General features: G+C 37.1%; 1 protein-coding gene across 1 annotated transcript; it reads right to left on the reverse strand.

The window, feature by feature from the left end:
• Positions 1-3,116: 3,116 nt before the first annotated feature.
• On the reverse strand, positions 3,117-15,542 carry treh (trehalase (brush-border membrane glycoprotein)). Its single transcript, XM_027132608.2, has 15 exons — positions 15,176-15,542; positions 12,866-12,966; positions 12,628-12,775; positions 12,463-12,550; positions 12,274-12,374; positions 12,103-12,195; positions 11,860-11,976; positions 11,628-11,750; positions 11,491-11,540; positions 11,132-11,332; positions 10,287-10,504; positions 8,023-8,134; positions 5,104-5,216; positions 4,884-4,937; positions 3,117-4,464 (listed from the first exon to the last, which is right to left on the reverse strand). Exons 1-15 carry the CDS (start codon positions 15,253-15,255, stop codon positions 4,318-4,320), a joined length of 1,746 nt encoding a protein of 581 aa, XP_026988409.1. The 5' UTR covers positions 15,256-15,542; the 3' UTR covers positions 3,117-4,317.
• Between the last annotated feature and the right edge of the window lie 2,574 nt (positions 15,543-18,116).

An 18,116-nucleotide genomic window follows, 5' to 3' on the forward strand; every position in this document is an offset into this window, starting at 1 on the left:
ACAAAGAAACTCAAGAAGGGACAGGAAAAATAAAGCAGAGGCAACATAACACCATGCATTGCAAATAATATTTGGTTAAATCAGTAATCCTCCTCCTCGAGGGCTAGGTGGGTACAGGGTGTCCATATGTGGCTGCATGTATTGTCCAAACAAAGAATGTACAGTTCTGTTGGTAAAGATTCTGAGAGGGATCATCAGCTGTTTCATTATACAGAGTGAATCTGTTAACTGTGACAAAGTTTAAGGCCTCTTGTGCATCCTGTGTAAAGCTTGAGCCATCTGACTTGCAGTCACCAATGGATGTGGGGTCACTGCATGAGGCCCAAATGTCTTTACCCACCTGCTGAACTTTTTGCTAAATTTGGCTGCCATACACCCTTGCTTTATATGTGGGGTTGTAAGCGGCTTTCTGCTGAGCTGTGCATGAACCATTTACACTGTAAAACCATAGGGGGTGTACAACAGGGGTCTGCTGGTTTTCCTGCAATAACTATGCTGGTGGCTTCACTTTTGAGCAAATTTATTGTACCTGGTCAGTTAATACAAACTTCCAAGTGGGAGTTACTTTTTGCCCATTTTACAGGTTCATATGTGGTATTCAGGGCAGGACCACTATTATCAAAATAATACATGAAAAAGTGTTGTAATACTTGGGTTTTGATTCCAGTAGCTAGTAACCCACTGCACACTGGGAGGAGTTGAGGTTCACCACCAATATACTCGGGAACACTGAGTATAAAATGAATGATTCCTGGCTCTACCTGGTTGAGAGGCTCTTCTACACTCTGGTACCATGTGTGGCTTTGCAGACCCGAGAATACAGAGTTCTGTGGATTTTGGTTAAATGCTTTAAATAGCTTGACATTTCACTTCCTAGTTACTCCAAAGAGGGCCCTTTGTAGGGTCTCCTTGCAAAAGAGACTGGCAATAGCCAGCCTGTAAACATCTCGTGTGGCATCAGATGTGTGGTGCGGGATGTCTGTGAGCACATTTTCCTTAGGGTTAGTGGTAACACCTAAACCTAGTTCAAATTTGTGCTAGCACAATTTTTTTGCAATTTTCTCTTTTAACACCCTATTTGCACTTTCTACTCTTCCCTGAAATCTCAGGAAGACACAACCACTTCTGTTTAACACAAAGAGCCTGAAATATTAATTTGATGAATGCATTAACAAAATGAGGACTATTGTCTAAGCTTAACTGATCTGGACTACCAAACTCTTGGATTACTTCCCTACACAAAAAATAGCTGATGCAACAACCTCTACCCATCTGCTAAACATATCATTTACCAAAAGTATATACTGCTTCCCTTCCACTTTCTCTGCCATATCCACAAAATCCATCATCAAATGTTGAAATGGTCCACAAGGCTCTGGGATGTGATCTATTATGGCAGTAAAATGCTTTCTGACATTTCGTTCTCAACAATTTGCAGTAACATTGATCGTCTCTCTCCTGTTGCAATGATCTACTCCATGTGCTTCCTTGACCAACATTGGGAGGAGGACAAAGGCAGCAACACATAATCCCAACTCATCCTTAAGGCAGTGATATATCAGAGCAGTCCTCTCTCCTTATTTGTCCTTCCGCCTACTCAGGCGTTGGGTTGCAGCTTGCTGTTCTGACTACACTTTTTGTATCTTCAAAATTCCATTTGGCTTGTTCGTTACCTAATTTCTTGCAGGTGCTCCACAGCTTGGTGACTGCACTCTGGTGCTCCTCGGTTCGCCTCCTCCCGTTTAGCACTTGGCCAAATATTCTTGCCTTCTATTGCATTCATTCTCACTTCCCCCTGCAGCTTCACCCACACTCCTCTGTCTTCCTCCTCATAAGGCTGTGGGCTGTCTCATGTCTTCCTCCTCATAAGGCTGTGGCTCTGATTCATGGTCACTCCTTGGAGGAGAGGGGTCACCCTCTGTCTCTCCCCTGTCCCCTGAACTGTCCACGTAAAATCTTCACCAAAAACTTCCTTCCTTCCTTCCTTTCTGCTCAAACCAGTCTACAATGTCCCATTTTTTCTTCATCTTCTAATTGTTTTCTTCCATTTCTCCTCAGCACTCAATTCTGAAATTCATTTTTTTACACCTTTTTTCCTTAAATGTTTCTCCATCGGGGCCGCTGCAAGTGAACTTTTGTCCAGTCATGCCACTTTTTCGTGTACATATTTATCTCCTTCTCTTTATTCGCTTTACTGTTAAACTTTTTATCTCTGGGTTCTTTTTAGTTTGATCCTGCAGAGGATCAGTTTTATCTATTAACATGGATGTTGCTAATCCCCTTTTGCATTGCACAACTCTTGGCTCCACTAACAGCAGTGCTGTCTGTCCTGAGCAATTGGTAACAACTCACTTACTGTACATGGCAGTTGATGTCACAAAGATTTGGGATCAGCTCTGTGACATTGAAGTACCTGAGTGTCCCTTCACACCATCACACCTTTTCAAGTATCCTTTCACTCACAATGAATCCACCCAAACTCCTCTGCATGCTAAAGAGTAGAGTTCCCAAACTGATGGCTGCCCACATGTGGGCCCATGCTGCCCTGAGCTGGAGTCTCCTGCTTCACATGAGCTTCCTCACCCCTACTCCCATTATTCTCCTACTGTAGTTCACTTGTTCATCCTGAACCCTCAGTTCAACAACCTTCTTATCCTGAGCATTCAACTTTGAGAATGCAAGTGTTTCCTCACCCAGAGTGTCTGATCCCTTATTTTAAATAATAGCCTTTATCTTCTGGTATAATAAACTATAGTACTTAACCTTTTGACATATAAATCAAATGTGCTTATTTCTAATAACCTCTAAGCATATCTATTACTTCTGATTGCTATTGCTAAAGATAATTATTCAAGCTTTGTCTATTACAGATCATTATTCTAGATTATTATAATAAAGCTGCTTTACTTAAGATTTACATAAAACATTAGGAAAAATTAGGTCCTGTTTTTAACAGGTATATGGTTGTTGATGATAGTGCTAGATGAGTTGCTTCGAGTTTTGAAGTCTAATTATACACATCATAGTCTCTAGGTTTTATAGAGAATGGTGTGGAAAAACAAAAAACATCTTGTGTGCAGGCTGAAACACATTATTGATGGAAAAGATCAAAGAAGTATGACTAGACTCAGCAGTTTATTATAACTCATAATCACATAATCTTTACAACTGTATTGAGCAAAAAAGCATCTCAGAACACATAAACATTGAAATGGAACAGCTATAACTACAGAAGACAACATCAGGTCAAAAAATTGGAGGCCATCATGGCACAGATTTACCATAACTTGACTTAGACTTAGATCAAATAACAAATATGCCACAATCAAAGTCAGAGATCACACTTTTTTTATTCAGTTGTGAAAATGAAATATGTTGACGTGTATCTGCATATATTTTGTTTTAAATCTGCTGCATGATTGGATGATAATTTATCCAGAATACCTGCAGTTTCATGCAGTTAAGTGTACAATCTTGTAAGTGCATGTGCTCTACTATGGTGTTGCATTCAGGCATGTGAAAAGTTTTATCAATATCATGTGAATCACTAGGCATAAGCCCCTGGCACTATAAACAACATCTAGAGATTTAAATAGACTAAGCTATAACCCAGTCTTCACCTACCATAAATGTTCATGAGGGAGCACTGTGCATGAAAAAGTTAGTTTGCCATTGTGGGGACATAAGCTAGTCAAAACTGTGACATCTCAAGCTTACACATAAAGCACCATTCCTACCAAAGGTACTGCCACAGTGGTATATTAATAAACCCTTACTCCTAATAAACTAATTAAACTTATCTTATCATGCAATTGACAATCAGCCCAATAAGGTCATTACACATGCAAAGGCAAAGAAGCCAAAGTTGAATAACTAAAGGAACCAAAATTATCAATATTATGCATAGTGTGTAAATAATTTTTGGGTTAAACAAAAATATTTTTTTTCAATTTATCCACAACATCTATCACAAATGCTATTGCCATTTCTCTACTTATTATAATGAAATATAATCTGTGAAAACAACTTGTTCGTTAACATATACAGTCTTTCTTTTCCCCCCTAAGAGTAGGTAAACTCAGGTTTGTAATCAACTGTTGCAGGTGTCATTGTTTGGATAGGAAACAAAGCTAAGATATATACACACACAATATACACACACACGCATACATACACAATCATGTTCTGTAATATAATGTATTCTGTAATATATATTGTTTTTTCCAGACAACCTGAACAAGCAAGCATACTGACTTAAATGGAATTCTAAATTTGTAATATTCAAGATGCCCTTTTTTCCAAATATAATGCTTAGAATCATGCATAGCAAAATATGGTATTTACAAGTGGGTAAATTAGTCCAATCAAAAGGCCATAACCTAGTACACTTCCACCAGAGCTCAGCCTATTCCCATATTTGTCCAGCAGCTGTAGTGCAACACCATTGGTCCATCCAAACCCCAGCTGAAAAGCAAGTAAGAACATGACTCAGGTATAACTGTTCAAGCTTTAATATGTATAAATCACAAGCAAAATATAAAGCAGTTTGGAAGTTTGAAAGCAATGTACTAGATGCATATTTAATGCTCTGGTGTCTATTATAACATCTAAATTATATATTTTTTATTTGTAATAATATATTTGTAATCAAATAGTTCTTTTTTTTTTAACCATTTTGCATTCACTTACCTGGATTTAAACAAAACTTTGCTTATCCTTAATGTTAGTATAATTTAATATATGGTTTAATTTGTTAAAGGGATTCAAAATTTAATTAATCTAAAAAGCATACTTTTTGGATTAAAACATACTTAACGGATTAGCAACCACCATAGAAAGAGAAGAAGAAATGTGTATATGTAACTGGATTACAGAATTAGTACCTGAACTTCATATTCACCACCTCCTCCAGGTTTGCCGTCTCCATTGACATCATACTGCAAGAGGCACATATACAGTACATGAGTTCACATTGCAGAGTTTCAACACATTTGTTTAATTCAAAGGTTAAACTTTAACCCCAGTATGGCTCTGATCAATGCCAGTGTAATCTGTTTATTCATATCATTGAAATATCCATAAGAAAAACAACATGAAATGCACCTTTTCAAACATAGCATCATATTTAACATAAGCCAGCCAATTTGTTTGAATCCACCGTTGAGCCAAATCAGAGGCAAGATCTTTGGCTTCTATCAAGTCAAGCTGCGACAGACCTGAGAAAGTCAACAGAAGATGTAGATTTTAATTATCAAGCTACATGCATGCATATACTCAATCTGGCCTACTACTGTACATTTTTGTCAACTACTCTATTTGCATTCAACTGTTGTACTATTAAATAATTTGTTGCACTGTACTTCCCTATTATTCTGTAAGTTATTCATTTCATTCTTTATCATCTTCACATTTGTGGCTAGGGAAAGGTTATTACTAAACATTTATGCAGATTTGAAATGCAGATTTGGAATGAATAATGTGATGTATAGTAATATAAAATGATGCTCCACAAGCACCAAAATGTTTTTTTTTCCCCAAAAAATCAAATTAACAAAATTAGTTGTCTGCTTTGTTGTGCTAAAAAGCAATGACTCTAAGATTTAACATTTCTGAAATTAATTCATATAATTGAACATATCTTCGAATTACCATTGATTTACAATGATAGAATATTAAGCTATAAAAGTGTATGTATAGTGTGTGTTTTAGACTACTCATTTGACTGCTACAGCTCTGAGCAATATGTGGGTGCTCATTACTGACAGTTTGTTTTAGCACCACTACCCTGCAGACGTTCTAGTCTAGCAGCATAGTTTCAGTACTTGATTGTTTCCATATTGAATTTTGTTGCAGCCTTGAATGTATTGCTTCGATTATGGACATACACAACACAATATAAAATATACTGCATTTTATAATGTTTCTACTAAGAAATCATACATGTGGCAACTTAAATAAAATTGTGCTTTGTCTTTGCATTAGTTGGTGCTGGTGAAGAAACGCCACATCAACATGGTAGCATATTGGACACTCTGATGTGTGCCTCTGCATAACATCTCATTTGGTGTCAATTATTTAGCAATTTTGTACCTCAGTGATCTTTTGGTTTTTTATAATCCGACACACCTACTTCAGTCAAAACGTGTAGGCTGTTTGGTAGTACCTCAAGTCTTCCAATTAGTACACAGCCTTCCAATTAGTGTTTGGGACTCAGACACATTCTCAGTGTTTAAGTCCATTCTAAAACATATTTGTTTAGTTTAGCTTTTCTGAGGTAAAGAAGCAGATCTGGAAGGTTCATGGGTATAGAGTGCTTGGTGAACTGGGATGTCTGGGTGCTTATATCCCAGGAAGCCCTCATGTCTGTGTCACCTTAGTTATGCAGTCATAGCTATTCTTGCCTGTGTGTGTGTCGAGCTACAGTATATTGTCACTGTCGAGCTCCCAGTGTTCCGAGTTCCTAGTATGATTGTCTCTTCTTACGGAGCTACTTCATCAATCCTGACATTCTACCCTGGAGTCTTGTTGCCCGGTGGTCACTCTGCCAGGGATGGAACTGCATATTCAGAGAGTATCTCATGGGATTGTTGTGGATGGGGCAGTGTGGAGACTGTCATGCCTTCTTTGCATCAGTCAGCTGGTCTGGTCTTCATCAGCAATCATTTGAAGACTTTGACAGGAAGGAATTAGTTTTGGGTCCATGGTGAACTCTGAGTTTGTGCTGACTCATTAGTTTCTCAGGAGGTCTCGGTTGCACTATTATAAACTGTTGTAGAAATCACATTATTTACATTTACATACATTACATTTCCTGTCCCCAAATGTAGATGGGTTCCATTCTGAGCCTGGTTCCTCTCAAGGTTTCTTCCTCATATCATCTCAGGTAGTTTTTTCTTGCCACCATTGACTCTGGCTTGCTCAGTAGGGATAGGGATATTTATATATAGTATTTAAAATTTTAAATTAATTCTTCTTCTTATTATTATTATTATTCATTCATTTTCTACCGCTTATCCGAACTACCTCGGGTCACAGGGAGCCTGTGCCAACCTCAGGCGTCATCGGGCATGAAGGCAGGATACACCCTGGACGGAGTGCCAACCCATCGCAGGGCACACACACACACTCTCATTCACACATACACACACACACACACACACACACACACACACACACACACACACACACACACACACACACACACACACACACACACACACGCAAACTCCACACACACAAGGCGGAGGCGGGAATCGAACCCCCAACCCTGGAGGTGTGAGGCAAACGTGCTAACCTCTAAGCCACTGTGCCCCCCCCTTCTTCTTCTTCTTCTTCTTCTTCTTATTATTATTATTATTATTATTATTATTATTATTATTATTATTATTATTATATATTTATTTCTTGTTTTCTCTTTCTATACTATAGCTGCTTTGAGACAATGTGAATGGCTAAAAGTGCTATACAAATAAACTGAATTTGAATTTAGTGTTACCTGAAATCAGGATCAAACCACTGACCCTAGACAACACTAACCACTGCATCACTGGCAGTCTTGTGATCGAATTAAGCATTAGTATGTGTATTAACTTTCAATTAAGGGAATTGCTTCATGAATTGGCCCTTATTCAGCACTAGTTAGACATTAGAAATTTCCTACTCCAAGCCAAAAGCCACAGCATACATTATCATACATATTCACAAGCTCAGTCTGAACCCTTGTCAGTATGAACTCTTGACACAAACACATCCCTCTCTTCCTCACTCTCCTTCACACACACAGAGAGGAAAATTTGTGTGCTGTGCATCCTTTTCCACCATGCAGATTTATTTGACTAGTGACAAAAAACTAGCTGAAATGTTAGGTTGCAGAATTAGAAATACTCTTCTCATTTGCCACAGTGAATTAGATTTTCAGTGATATTCAAACATACTGTCTATTATGATACTGTTACTATTACTGTTATATATTTATTTTGTTTATTTAGGCAGATCTGAGTCTGATCCTTTATATTTCCCTACCTTCTATGAGCATGTGCTGGAGTGGAGGCCAGGCGTTAGGCATATCCCATTGCTGCCCACTCTGACTCAGAGAGGTGGGAACACCATTGGGGTAGTCCAGACCACCACTTCCCTATACAGAGAGATACAGACAGAACCAATCAATCAAAATCATTCAATAGATTTACTGGATTACAGATTCAAAATCCACATGAAATGTGTTTAGTTATGTTTTGTCCCCATTCACAAACCCCACAAGCAAGAAAACACATAGCACAGTCAGAATCATCTAAATGACAAAACAGCTCTAGTAACAATTCACATATTTGATACATAATACAGTGAATCCCAAATGCAAGCATGTATTTAAACTACACAATGCTAAAACATTTCCCCCCTTTTCAAACTCAGTTGGTTTTAGTGTTTTGTGAATTTTGTTCTATTGTATAGCATTGTTGATCCTATAGTGTTGGCATATACTTATTAATCCTCCCAGGTGATTAATCAAGAGGAGTCTCCCTTAATGTGTGAAATGTGGGCAGGGCTTACTAATTTATTTTAAAGGTTCCCTTGAGGTTATTGAAGGTTACTACTGCTAGATCAGCCATCTGACCATCTGTCCTCATCGTTCTCGACCTTTCAGCAGCATTTGATACAATCAAGACTCTCTGGCCAACCCCTGGCAGACTTGGACTTTGTTGATCAGAATGGGAATGGTAGGAAGCAAACATGGGTATCCTCACATGGGTTCTTTTACCATTGCTATGCTGATGACACTTGTATTCTTTCCTCCCTCAGATACCACGGCTGGTCATCCCAGGTTGCAATATCCCTACACAACAATCTTATCTCCCCTTTGGCCACTGTTCATAATGTTGGGGAAACTATGGACAACTGTTCTCTTCCTCACATGCTGCTAATGTGACATGCTCATGTAGGTTCCTTCTGTAAAACATTAAAAGGGTTCAGTCATTTTTATCCACATAGGCTGGTCACATGCTTCTTTAGACTCTTGGAATTTCGAGACTGGACTACTACTCTGGCAGGTCTACCTATGCACACAATTCGTCCTCTGCAAATGATCATCCACTGGTTTCCCGGTAGCTGAACGCATCAAAATCAAAATGCTGATGCTTGCCTACAAAGCCAAAAATAGACCAGCACCCTCTTACCTCAAAGCTCTTGTCACACCTCCCACTAAACCTCGCTCCTTCTGATCTACTAGCACTGCTCGAATGGTCCCGCCATCTTTCAGGGTAAGAGGTATACCTGTACATTAAGACTCTTTTCTGTTCTGGCACCGAGGTGGTGGAATGAACTTCCCTCAGAAGCCCTAGAACAGCAGAGTCAGTGGCTTCAAATGACGGGTGAAGACCTACCTCTTTTTGAAACCTTTAAACTATTGCTTATTTTACCTGTTTGTTTTTATGGATAAGAGCACCTGACAAATGACAAATAAATGTGTTGGATAAATGCCTTTGTTTAAAAAATAAAAATAAAAGAATTGCCCTTGTCTTTCCCATAATAATAATAATAATAATAATAATAATAATAATAATAATAATAATAATAATACCAACAACAACTGTCCTAGTCTAAATTCTGCGTTTCAATTATTTCCATTAGCTGTTTCAACAATACCTCATATAAATAAATCTCACTTTTAAAAACAATCTCTGAAATCTGAGACTAGAATAAATAATGTCAAAGAAAAAATACATTAAAAGAATATAAAGAGAGAGAACCAGTAAGGGGGAGCAGTAGGAGAGAACTGGAGAGATCCCCCCCCCTCCCCCAAAGTAAGCTACAGAACAGAAATGGAAAAGGAGGGGGAAACAATGCTGTTTAAAGTTGGCCATCATCTTGTGAGTGTTTTTTTTTTTTGTTGCTCAGGTTAGTTATGCTTAAATACCTTTTGCTAAAATACCTATTCTATTAACATGATGTTTGGTCTTGCATTCAGGAAAAGAAAACAGTAGGTTTTTCCAGTCACTTACTATTGCAAGTTACTTTGCTGTGATGCTCCCCTGGTCTACTTGATCTAAACCAGGTTTTAAGCTTCAGAAGTTTTTCATGCATATAAAATGAAAATTTAACTCGTAAAATTGATCATACTCTGCAACACTTTGATTCAGAATCAATCATTTTAAATATTATGTCATAAAATCCAGTTGAGCATCATCATGAGATAAATCATACAACTTAAAACTGAAAAATTAGCATAATGACATGCTCTTCAACACAGAATAACTACTATAGAAAAAAAAAGTCTTAAAAAAACTCACTCTCAAATACTGTAGTGCCTGTTGTCCCATCTCTAGCTGAGAATAACACTGTGCCCAGAGAGGACTTAGGTTAGTTGGATAGAAGGCTGGATTCCTGGTGCTGCTCAACAAATTATAATCAAACCATGCTCCCTGATTTGCATCCCATAAAACACTCTCTATAGCCTTCATCCTGGAAGAGACTGCACTGTCATATACAAGTGCTTTTTCCTCATCACCTGCAGGCAGAAGACAAAGGCATACAAAAACAGTCTCAATATATCAACACTGGTACATTACAAACAAATAAGGTCAAATGCTAGTATGGGTAAAAAAGTGAAAATGCATACATTCATTTTGTTATTAGATATACTAGGCCTCAGCATATGAATATGTTGTAAAAAAATGTGTAGTAGAATTCTGCTATTAACAGTGTTTTATACAAGAGTGTGTAGCTTCTTTGGGATCTTTTTCATTCATTGTGCAACATTAAACAAAATGGCTATATTATGTCTACAATGTTACTTTAAATTCATTTCTTATAGTACATTGTTTACATCTATATATATATATATATATATATATATATATATATATATATATATATATATATATATATATATATATATATATATATATATATATATGTGTGTGTGTGTGTGTGTGTGTGTGTGTGTGTGTGTGTGTGTATACTGAATATTAGCACAGCTGTGACTCCCTGCAGCTGAATTACAGCTTTGCTGATATAATATAATAACCATAGTGAATGCAATATTGCTTAATTGAGATATTTACATTTTGGAAAGTAATACAAGATGCTGGACTGTAAAATATTTCCTAATGCTTTCCAATGACTCCTTGCTCACCCAGAATTCTATGGAAGGTGGCCAATACACGCTCATTGCGACAAATGAGAGCATTGAGTTCGACAGGCACGATGGAGTTAGTCCTAGTGTCCCTAAATGAGCCACTCTTTTGGCCAAAATTGTTAATGTACCAGCGTGAGGAAAAATCCCAACCAGACTCAGCTGCTGCTTTAAGTTCGGCCCATAGCATCTCCTGAGCCTCTGAGAAAGAAACAGCATTAGTCAAGCACTCAAACATAATTCAAAGTTCAAAAGCATTGAAACGATATATGTAATGAGAAGTGTATTAATCATTTATATTCATATGTACAAATTATTCTATTGCATAAGCAGTAACTGCTAGATATTAGAAGATGTACCTGCAGGTAATCCCTCTGCCAGCTCTGCATCTTGTGCATACGATTCTGGCCTGAGAGGAAAAACAGTGCATTATCTGCTATCTTAGAATATCAGCAGTATCTTTTATTTTTTTTATTAGAGCAGCTTTATCTCCTACCTGGGCTGGCCAACTTGTACATAATAACGATTCATGACATGCTTGACAGCATTCACTTCCACAACTACAGAGCGGTTTTGCATCCAAAAACTGTACTCAGTTTCCAACAGTGGTAAAGCCTTCCTGTAAACCAATCATCAAAAATCATACTGTATGAGGATAAAAGACGATAATAACAGTGTCTAAAAATAGAAATGACCAGTAGAAGAAATTCGCAGCAAAAGACGTTTACCTGAGAAACTCTTTGTCTTTAGTGGCCTCATAGTAACTCTCCACCATTAGAGGTAGGAAGGGTGGCTGGCTACGCCGCTCATAGTAGATTCTCCCACCATTTGGTACAAAACCATACCTGCATTAGTGGTTTGTGTTGTATATAAATGTGATTCAGTAAGATTGACAGTTAAACTACTTTTTATTCATCTGTCTTGGAGTTGAGTTTTTGGGGTAATATAAAAAATCTGAAAAAAAAGTTCACCTCTCCACCATGTGTAGGAAGTTTTTAATCATTCCCCCGGCTGTTTCCATCATTTCAGATAATATGAGACCATTTATTACCCAATATGAATCCCTGTCAGATAAATAAATAAAACATGATCACTAAGGTTGTTCATGTATGAGCATGTATGTGTGTTCATGCTTGCCTCACCAGTAGTAAAACTCAGTGAAACGTCCACCTGGTACAATGCCCGGATTTGGGCAGTATATCAAAGAATACATTTGAGGATTGTCTCTCACATCATTACTGACCTGAGATAATAGAGTGAGAGAGTAGAGAAACTGAGATCCACCAAAGATAATCATGATCATGCAATTATTCCCTCTTAACACAACAGACCTTTCTACCAAGCGATTTCCACAAACCGTGCAACTGCTCAGCCCAGTTGCGAAGTTTTGGGTCAGAGATCTTGGACAGCAATTTTGGCCTGCAATCAAATATATACTATAGCAGTAAAATACATATGTTAAATGATATCCAGTGTACTTAAATGTAAGACCTTACTTGTCATGCCAGTCTGGAGGACTCCATGTCTCAAACTCTTTACCACTGTTTTCAAAGTGTGTATTAACAAACACTTGTAGATCTGAAGGTGGAACAGTACCATTTGGAAACTTTTGTTTTAGGGAGGAGAAGGCATCTAAAACAATATCTACATGGAGTGAAAATCAACAGTGAGATAGATAAGCAGACAACAAGGCAGTAGCAAAGGCAAAATAGTAAAGCAGTGCAGTGCTCTCACCGGGTGTTGCAATCAATTTCATATCCACAAAGGCCTTGTTGTCATCAAAAAGTTTGGCCAACTGTACCTGTCTTAACAGTTCTCCTGTGCAATAGATCTCACTAGCACAATCACATGAAAAAACACAGATATCTCAGAAGTTATTCAAGCGTAGGACCATAAAAAAGATCAATACATACATTGTTGAATAGGTTAAACATCCACAACATATTGTTTATGTAGACACATAGATAAAGTTGTTGGTACCCTTCCATTAATGAACCAACAGAAGTAATAACAAATAAAGATTTACTGAAAATTGACTAATGAAAATCACACAAGCTTTTCAATTGTGGTTCAACAGAGGTTAAATCTAATGAAACTGGCCTGGACAAAAAGGATGGTACCCTTGCATCTTAATATTTTGCTGCACAACCTTTTGAGGCAATCACTGCAATCAAACAATTTCTGCAACTGTCAATACTTATTTTGTAGGATTTAAAGATTTGAAGGATGCCTTCTCCAGGCTACATGTTTCAGCTCTTTCCACAGATGTTCAATAGGATTTAGATCAGTGCTCATAAGATGACACTTACGAATAGTCCAATGTTTTGTAATTCTTGTGTGTTTTTAGGGTTATTATCCTATGACCATTACTTGCAACCGAGACCAAGCTTTCTGACACTGGGCAGCACATTTCACTCCAGAATGCCTTCATAGTCTTGAGATTTCATTGTACCTTTCATAACTGAGCCTTCTCCATGTTTCACAGTAGGTACAGTATTCTTTTTTTGTATGCTTCATTTTTGCATCTATGAACACCGAGCTGATGTGACTTGCCAAAAAAAGCTGCAGTTTTATCTCATCTGTCCAAAGGACATTTTTCCAGAAACTTTGTGGCTTGTCAATATGCATATTGGCAAACGCCAGTATCACTTATATATGATTTGCTTTTAATAGTGGAGTCCTCCTCTGTTATCTTTTACCTCCTTTATAATCTTTCATGAAGTCCACTTAAGCTCAAACAGTGACAGATGGTGCAATATGAAACTGATGTACCTTGACCTTGGAGTTCATCTCTAATCTCTTTGGAAGTTGTTCTGGGCTGTTCTTCGTATTATCGGTCTCTTCAATTTGTCATAAATTTTCCTCGTGTCCACTTCCAGAGAGGTTGGCTACAGTCCCATGGACCTTAAACTTCCGAATAATATGTGCTACTTGTCTATAATTTACCTTCAAATCTCCTGAGACAGCTCTCTGCTTAGCTTTCTGTGCTCCATGTACAGTGTGGTGCACACCATGATACCATACAACACTGTCACTACTTTTCACCTTTTAATAATCAGACTTACTGATTACAAGTTTGAAGACACCTGTGATAATTATTATACATTTTAATTGCACACTTTAGTTGAACATGTCCCTATTATCAAATTATTTTCAATCCTTCTAGGGGTACCATCCTTTTTGTCCAGGCCATTTTCAATAGTTTGTTTTTAAATGCTTCTGATGACCCTCATCACAGGAACTTCAATGTACAACCACAGAAGATCACAGGAATCATGAGTTCACCAAACTGGATGGATTAGGAAAATAAGGGGGAAAAAAATAAATAAAAAACCTGATATTTTAAGTCTTCAAGGGACCAGTTTTTAGCCCATGATAGCCACAGATTCCTGTTCTGGAACCTGATGCTCATCTGCAAATCTCTTTTCATGTGGGAAGTATCCATTAGAAGATACTTAGGAAATAGAGTATATATGGTTATATTGTGGCCATGAATGTGGTTATATTGTGGCCATGAATGTAGGCATATAGTCAGCAACAATACTAAAATAGTCTGTGGCACGGAATTCAAGTTATGGCTGTTTGCCAAAAAAGTTATTGACATAACTCTCTGTTAACCCTCGCCAGTCTGGCCATTAATTCATCAACTGTGGCTCACGAGATGCTGTGTCTTTACTGTACCATTCTGATTACTCTCCAGAGACTGGTATGTATACTGTATATACACATATATTGAGCCTCTATTGATTGAGTTTAATACTTACCCATGCAAACCAGGGACATTTATAGGGTACAAAATATGCTTAAGCAAAAATAAAAATACATTTACACTCAATACATGCATAATTATTTTTGTCCGTTATCTTAGATCAAAAAGAAAAAGAAAAAGAAAAAAGATGCCTTTTATCCTGTGCTGTAGTCATTTAACAAAATTGAAAGGTACAGTAGACAGACCCATGTATGTTTTAGGCAAACTGCAAATTACAAAGCAGTGGAAAATACCATATTTTTCAGCCATGGAACTGGAAGGAAAAAAAACCTCACCTGTCACAAGGTGGAACAAGAGCAGCTCCATGACATAAAAAAAGAAAAGCAATTCCCCCACACAGCCAGAACATTCTCATAAGAAGCCAGAACCTTCCAACGGTGTCCGCGGTCTATAGTAACGAAGTAGCCAAGGCCAGCTTATCTAAAATTATCTATGACTCACATGACAGGTTATAAATTCAAGTAGTTACTCTCAGGTGTTTTTTTTTCCTTTGCTCATACCAGAATGAATCTACCCTATTAAAACTTCTACAAAGTCCACCATATTTGTAGATCAATTTATACTTAATTATGTTCCCCTGCTTTTATGTGGATGTTGAAAGAAAATACAGAACACTTCAGTAAAAAAATAACAAGAATAAAAATAATAAAATGTACTTTAAGAAATATGAACAGAGTGCAGAACAGCAGGGTAGACTTCAGCAGGGGCTCAAGATTGACCTAAGGAAACATTGTACATCTCTTTGTATATCTCTGCATACTTGTCAAATCTTTGCAATAACTAACTTAAAAAAACGATCATAGAGAGTATTATACAAAATAGATAATGGCAGGATGACACATACAAGGACAAAGCTTTATTTTAGTTAATTTATACTTGATGGATCTTAGATCTTGAAAAACGTTGGAAAGGCTTTTCAATTATATCAACATTCTGTTTAGATTTTTACAAAAGCTAGGAGGGATGGCAGAATACATTGCAGAAAATACGTGTCTGAGCTAGCAAATAAAATCTTAAATATAGGCATAATTAATAATTATTTTAGATTATTAATCATATTTGTAGATACCTATTTACTCATGACAAGTGTAAAATTGTCTTTAAAAAAGTCGTTATTTCTAGAAAGATTTTTAGTTTAGAAATAAAGCTTTGTGGCCTAAAATATCGTAAGCTCCTAAATGCACGTATTAGATTACATCTTCACTACTTTTTTTTAAGATATCCAATTACAAATCTTACAGGAAGCCTAAAAAAATCACATGGAGACAAAAATAAATAAATAAACAAACAAAATACAATTGGTGTGGGCTCCACTATCTTCACAGTTTTTGTAATCATCCTAATTTCCATTCAGGAAGTTTTTCCATTTGTATTAGCAATCTATAATGCTTCCCTACCTACAGTTTTCATGTAACATGAGCCTTCAGCCAGCTACAAAGGTTTCAGGGCTCAGTGTGCTTGGCCTCAAACCATTTTAATAGACAAATAATACATTTCACTAACTCCAGGTTATATTTAAACATATGAGTGTCAATATAATTTATTATTTTACTGCTTTATTAGAGGGAAAAGGTCAAGATTGTGGAAAGCAGTGTGCACTATGCTCTTACAGTAAATGTACATTTATAACCTGTTATATGTTTGTAACACTGCAATTAAGTAAACACTAGATCACATTTTGCTTCATTAAGATATTCATGTCCTGTACCTCAAGTGACTTTAAAATATATATTTAAGTGCTTAAAAGAATGGGAATTATAGCCACACACCAAATAAGACAAGATGTTTGAGAAATTAATCTTGCAGTGTGTATGGATTGACCCACATACACAAAAGACCCAAACTATTTTTTTTTCTGTCTTTCTTTGGCATTCCCCTTCTCCTTTGATTTGTGCTCATGCAAAGTCTGTCCAAAACATCAGTTGTCATATATCTCAAACCTAACAGCAACTTGACAGCAAGCCTGGTTCTTTTGTTATTAGTGCCACCTTGTGGAAGAGGAATAAGCAGAAATGTCTAAAGTTCTAAGCAAGTCAGTGATCTTTGAGTTCCTGGGACAGGATCCAGCTACAAACCCCTTTGAGCTAGGAAAAAGCTTTCAGTTGTCCAATATTTGATAATGTGGCTGAGAAGAGAAACATCCAAAACCTCCAAAAACTTTAAAAATGATCCATAAGGGAAAGTAGGTCAGGCATGTATGTTTTTACTGAAATGAAGTATCTTGTGTAGGCACAAGAAGAGACAGCTAAAAATGACTGACTTCTCAACTTCAGTGGCAGGTATCAAATATTAATGGATAGGCCTTTATTTTAGTACTCAATTAGTTCAGGTTAGACTAATACACAATTGTGTAAATACATTTTTCTATTAATTCTCATACTTGGGTAATAACAGACCAACTGGTGTATGGTCAACTAAAATGTTGCAGCTAGGACAGCATTACAGTGCACTTGATTTGTACACAAGTATCAAGTGCACATCTACACAGTTTATATTTTTGATACTACACTATGGAAGAAATGCTACATTCCCAAACATTTGTGGACATGTGACCAACGAAACCCAACGTGCATGTTGAATATCCCTTTCCATATTTAGTTGCCTTATGTGGTTATAACCTTCACTCTTCAGGTTTTAGAATGAAATAAAACTTGCCCATTCTGCCACAAGATGATTAGGGAGGTTGGGCACTGATGTCAGGGTAAGAAGTCCTGGCAGTCAATCATCGAACACTAAGGTGTTCAGTGGGACTCTGGTCAGAACACTATGCAGGCCACACACCAACAACAGGGGCAACAATTTTAGGGAATACCTATGGGTGTGATGGTCAGGTGTCTGTAAATTTTGTCCGTTTAGTGTATTATCAAGAGCAGTGGGTTTATACATATAAAAAACATGACCATCCTCAACTGTATAACTGACCACATCCAAGCAGATATGCACCATTCTCTAATGTGTAAAGAATTATGCAAATTAACTTGCTTTGTGGTTCCTCCAGGGTTAACAACCTCCTATTTATTACCTTAAACTCCTACAACCAACAGCCTTTGATATTACAATTGAACCAGTAGTCATGTTTAACTATTTGTATAAGGGTCATTATGAGCACAGCTAGGACTTATTAATGCAAGTGTTTTTTCCTCCTCCCTATGATTTGGCAATATGCTGTGTGTTCCCTTATGGGACAGACAGCTCTAGAATTTAATTTCTCTTTAG

This window comes from Tachysurus fulvidraco, chromosome 13 (genome assembly GCF_022655615.1).
Source record: "Tachysurus fulvidraco isolate hzauxx_2018 chromosome 13, HZAU_PFXX_2.0, whole genome shotgun sequence".
Lineage (NCBI taxonomy): Eukaryota > Metazoa > Chordata > Actinopteri > Siluriformes > Bagridae > Tachysurus > Tachysurus fulvidraco.

Coding starts and splice junctions, on each gene's coding strand:
- treh (XM_027132608.2), bottom strand. CDS start 15,255: ATGAGAATGTTCTGGCTGTGTGGGGGAATTGCTTTTCTTTTTTTATGT. Junction 11,751..11,859: donor AAAGACAAAGAGTTTCTCAG/GTAAACGTCTTT, acceptor ATTGGTTTACAG/GAAGGCTTTACCACTGTTGG. Junction 5,217..8,022: donor CCAGCACATGCTCATAGAAG/GTAGGGAAATAT, acceptor TGACTTTCTCAG/GTCTGTCGCAGCTTGACTTG.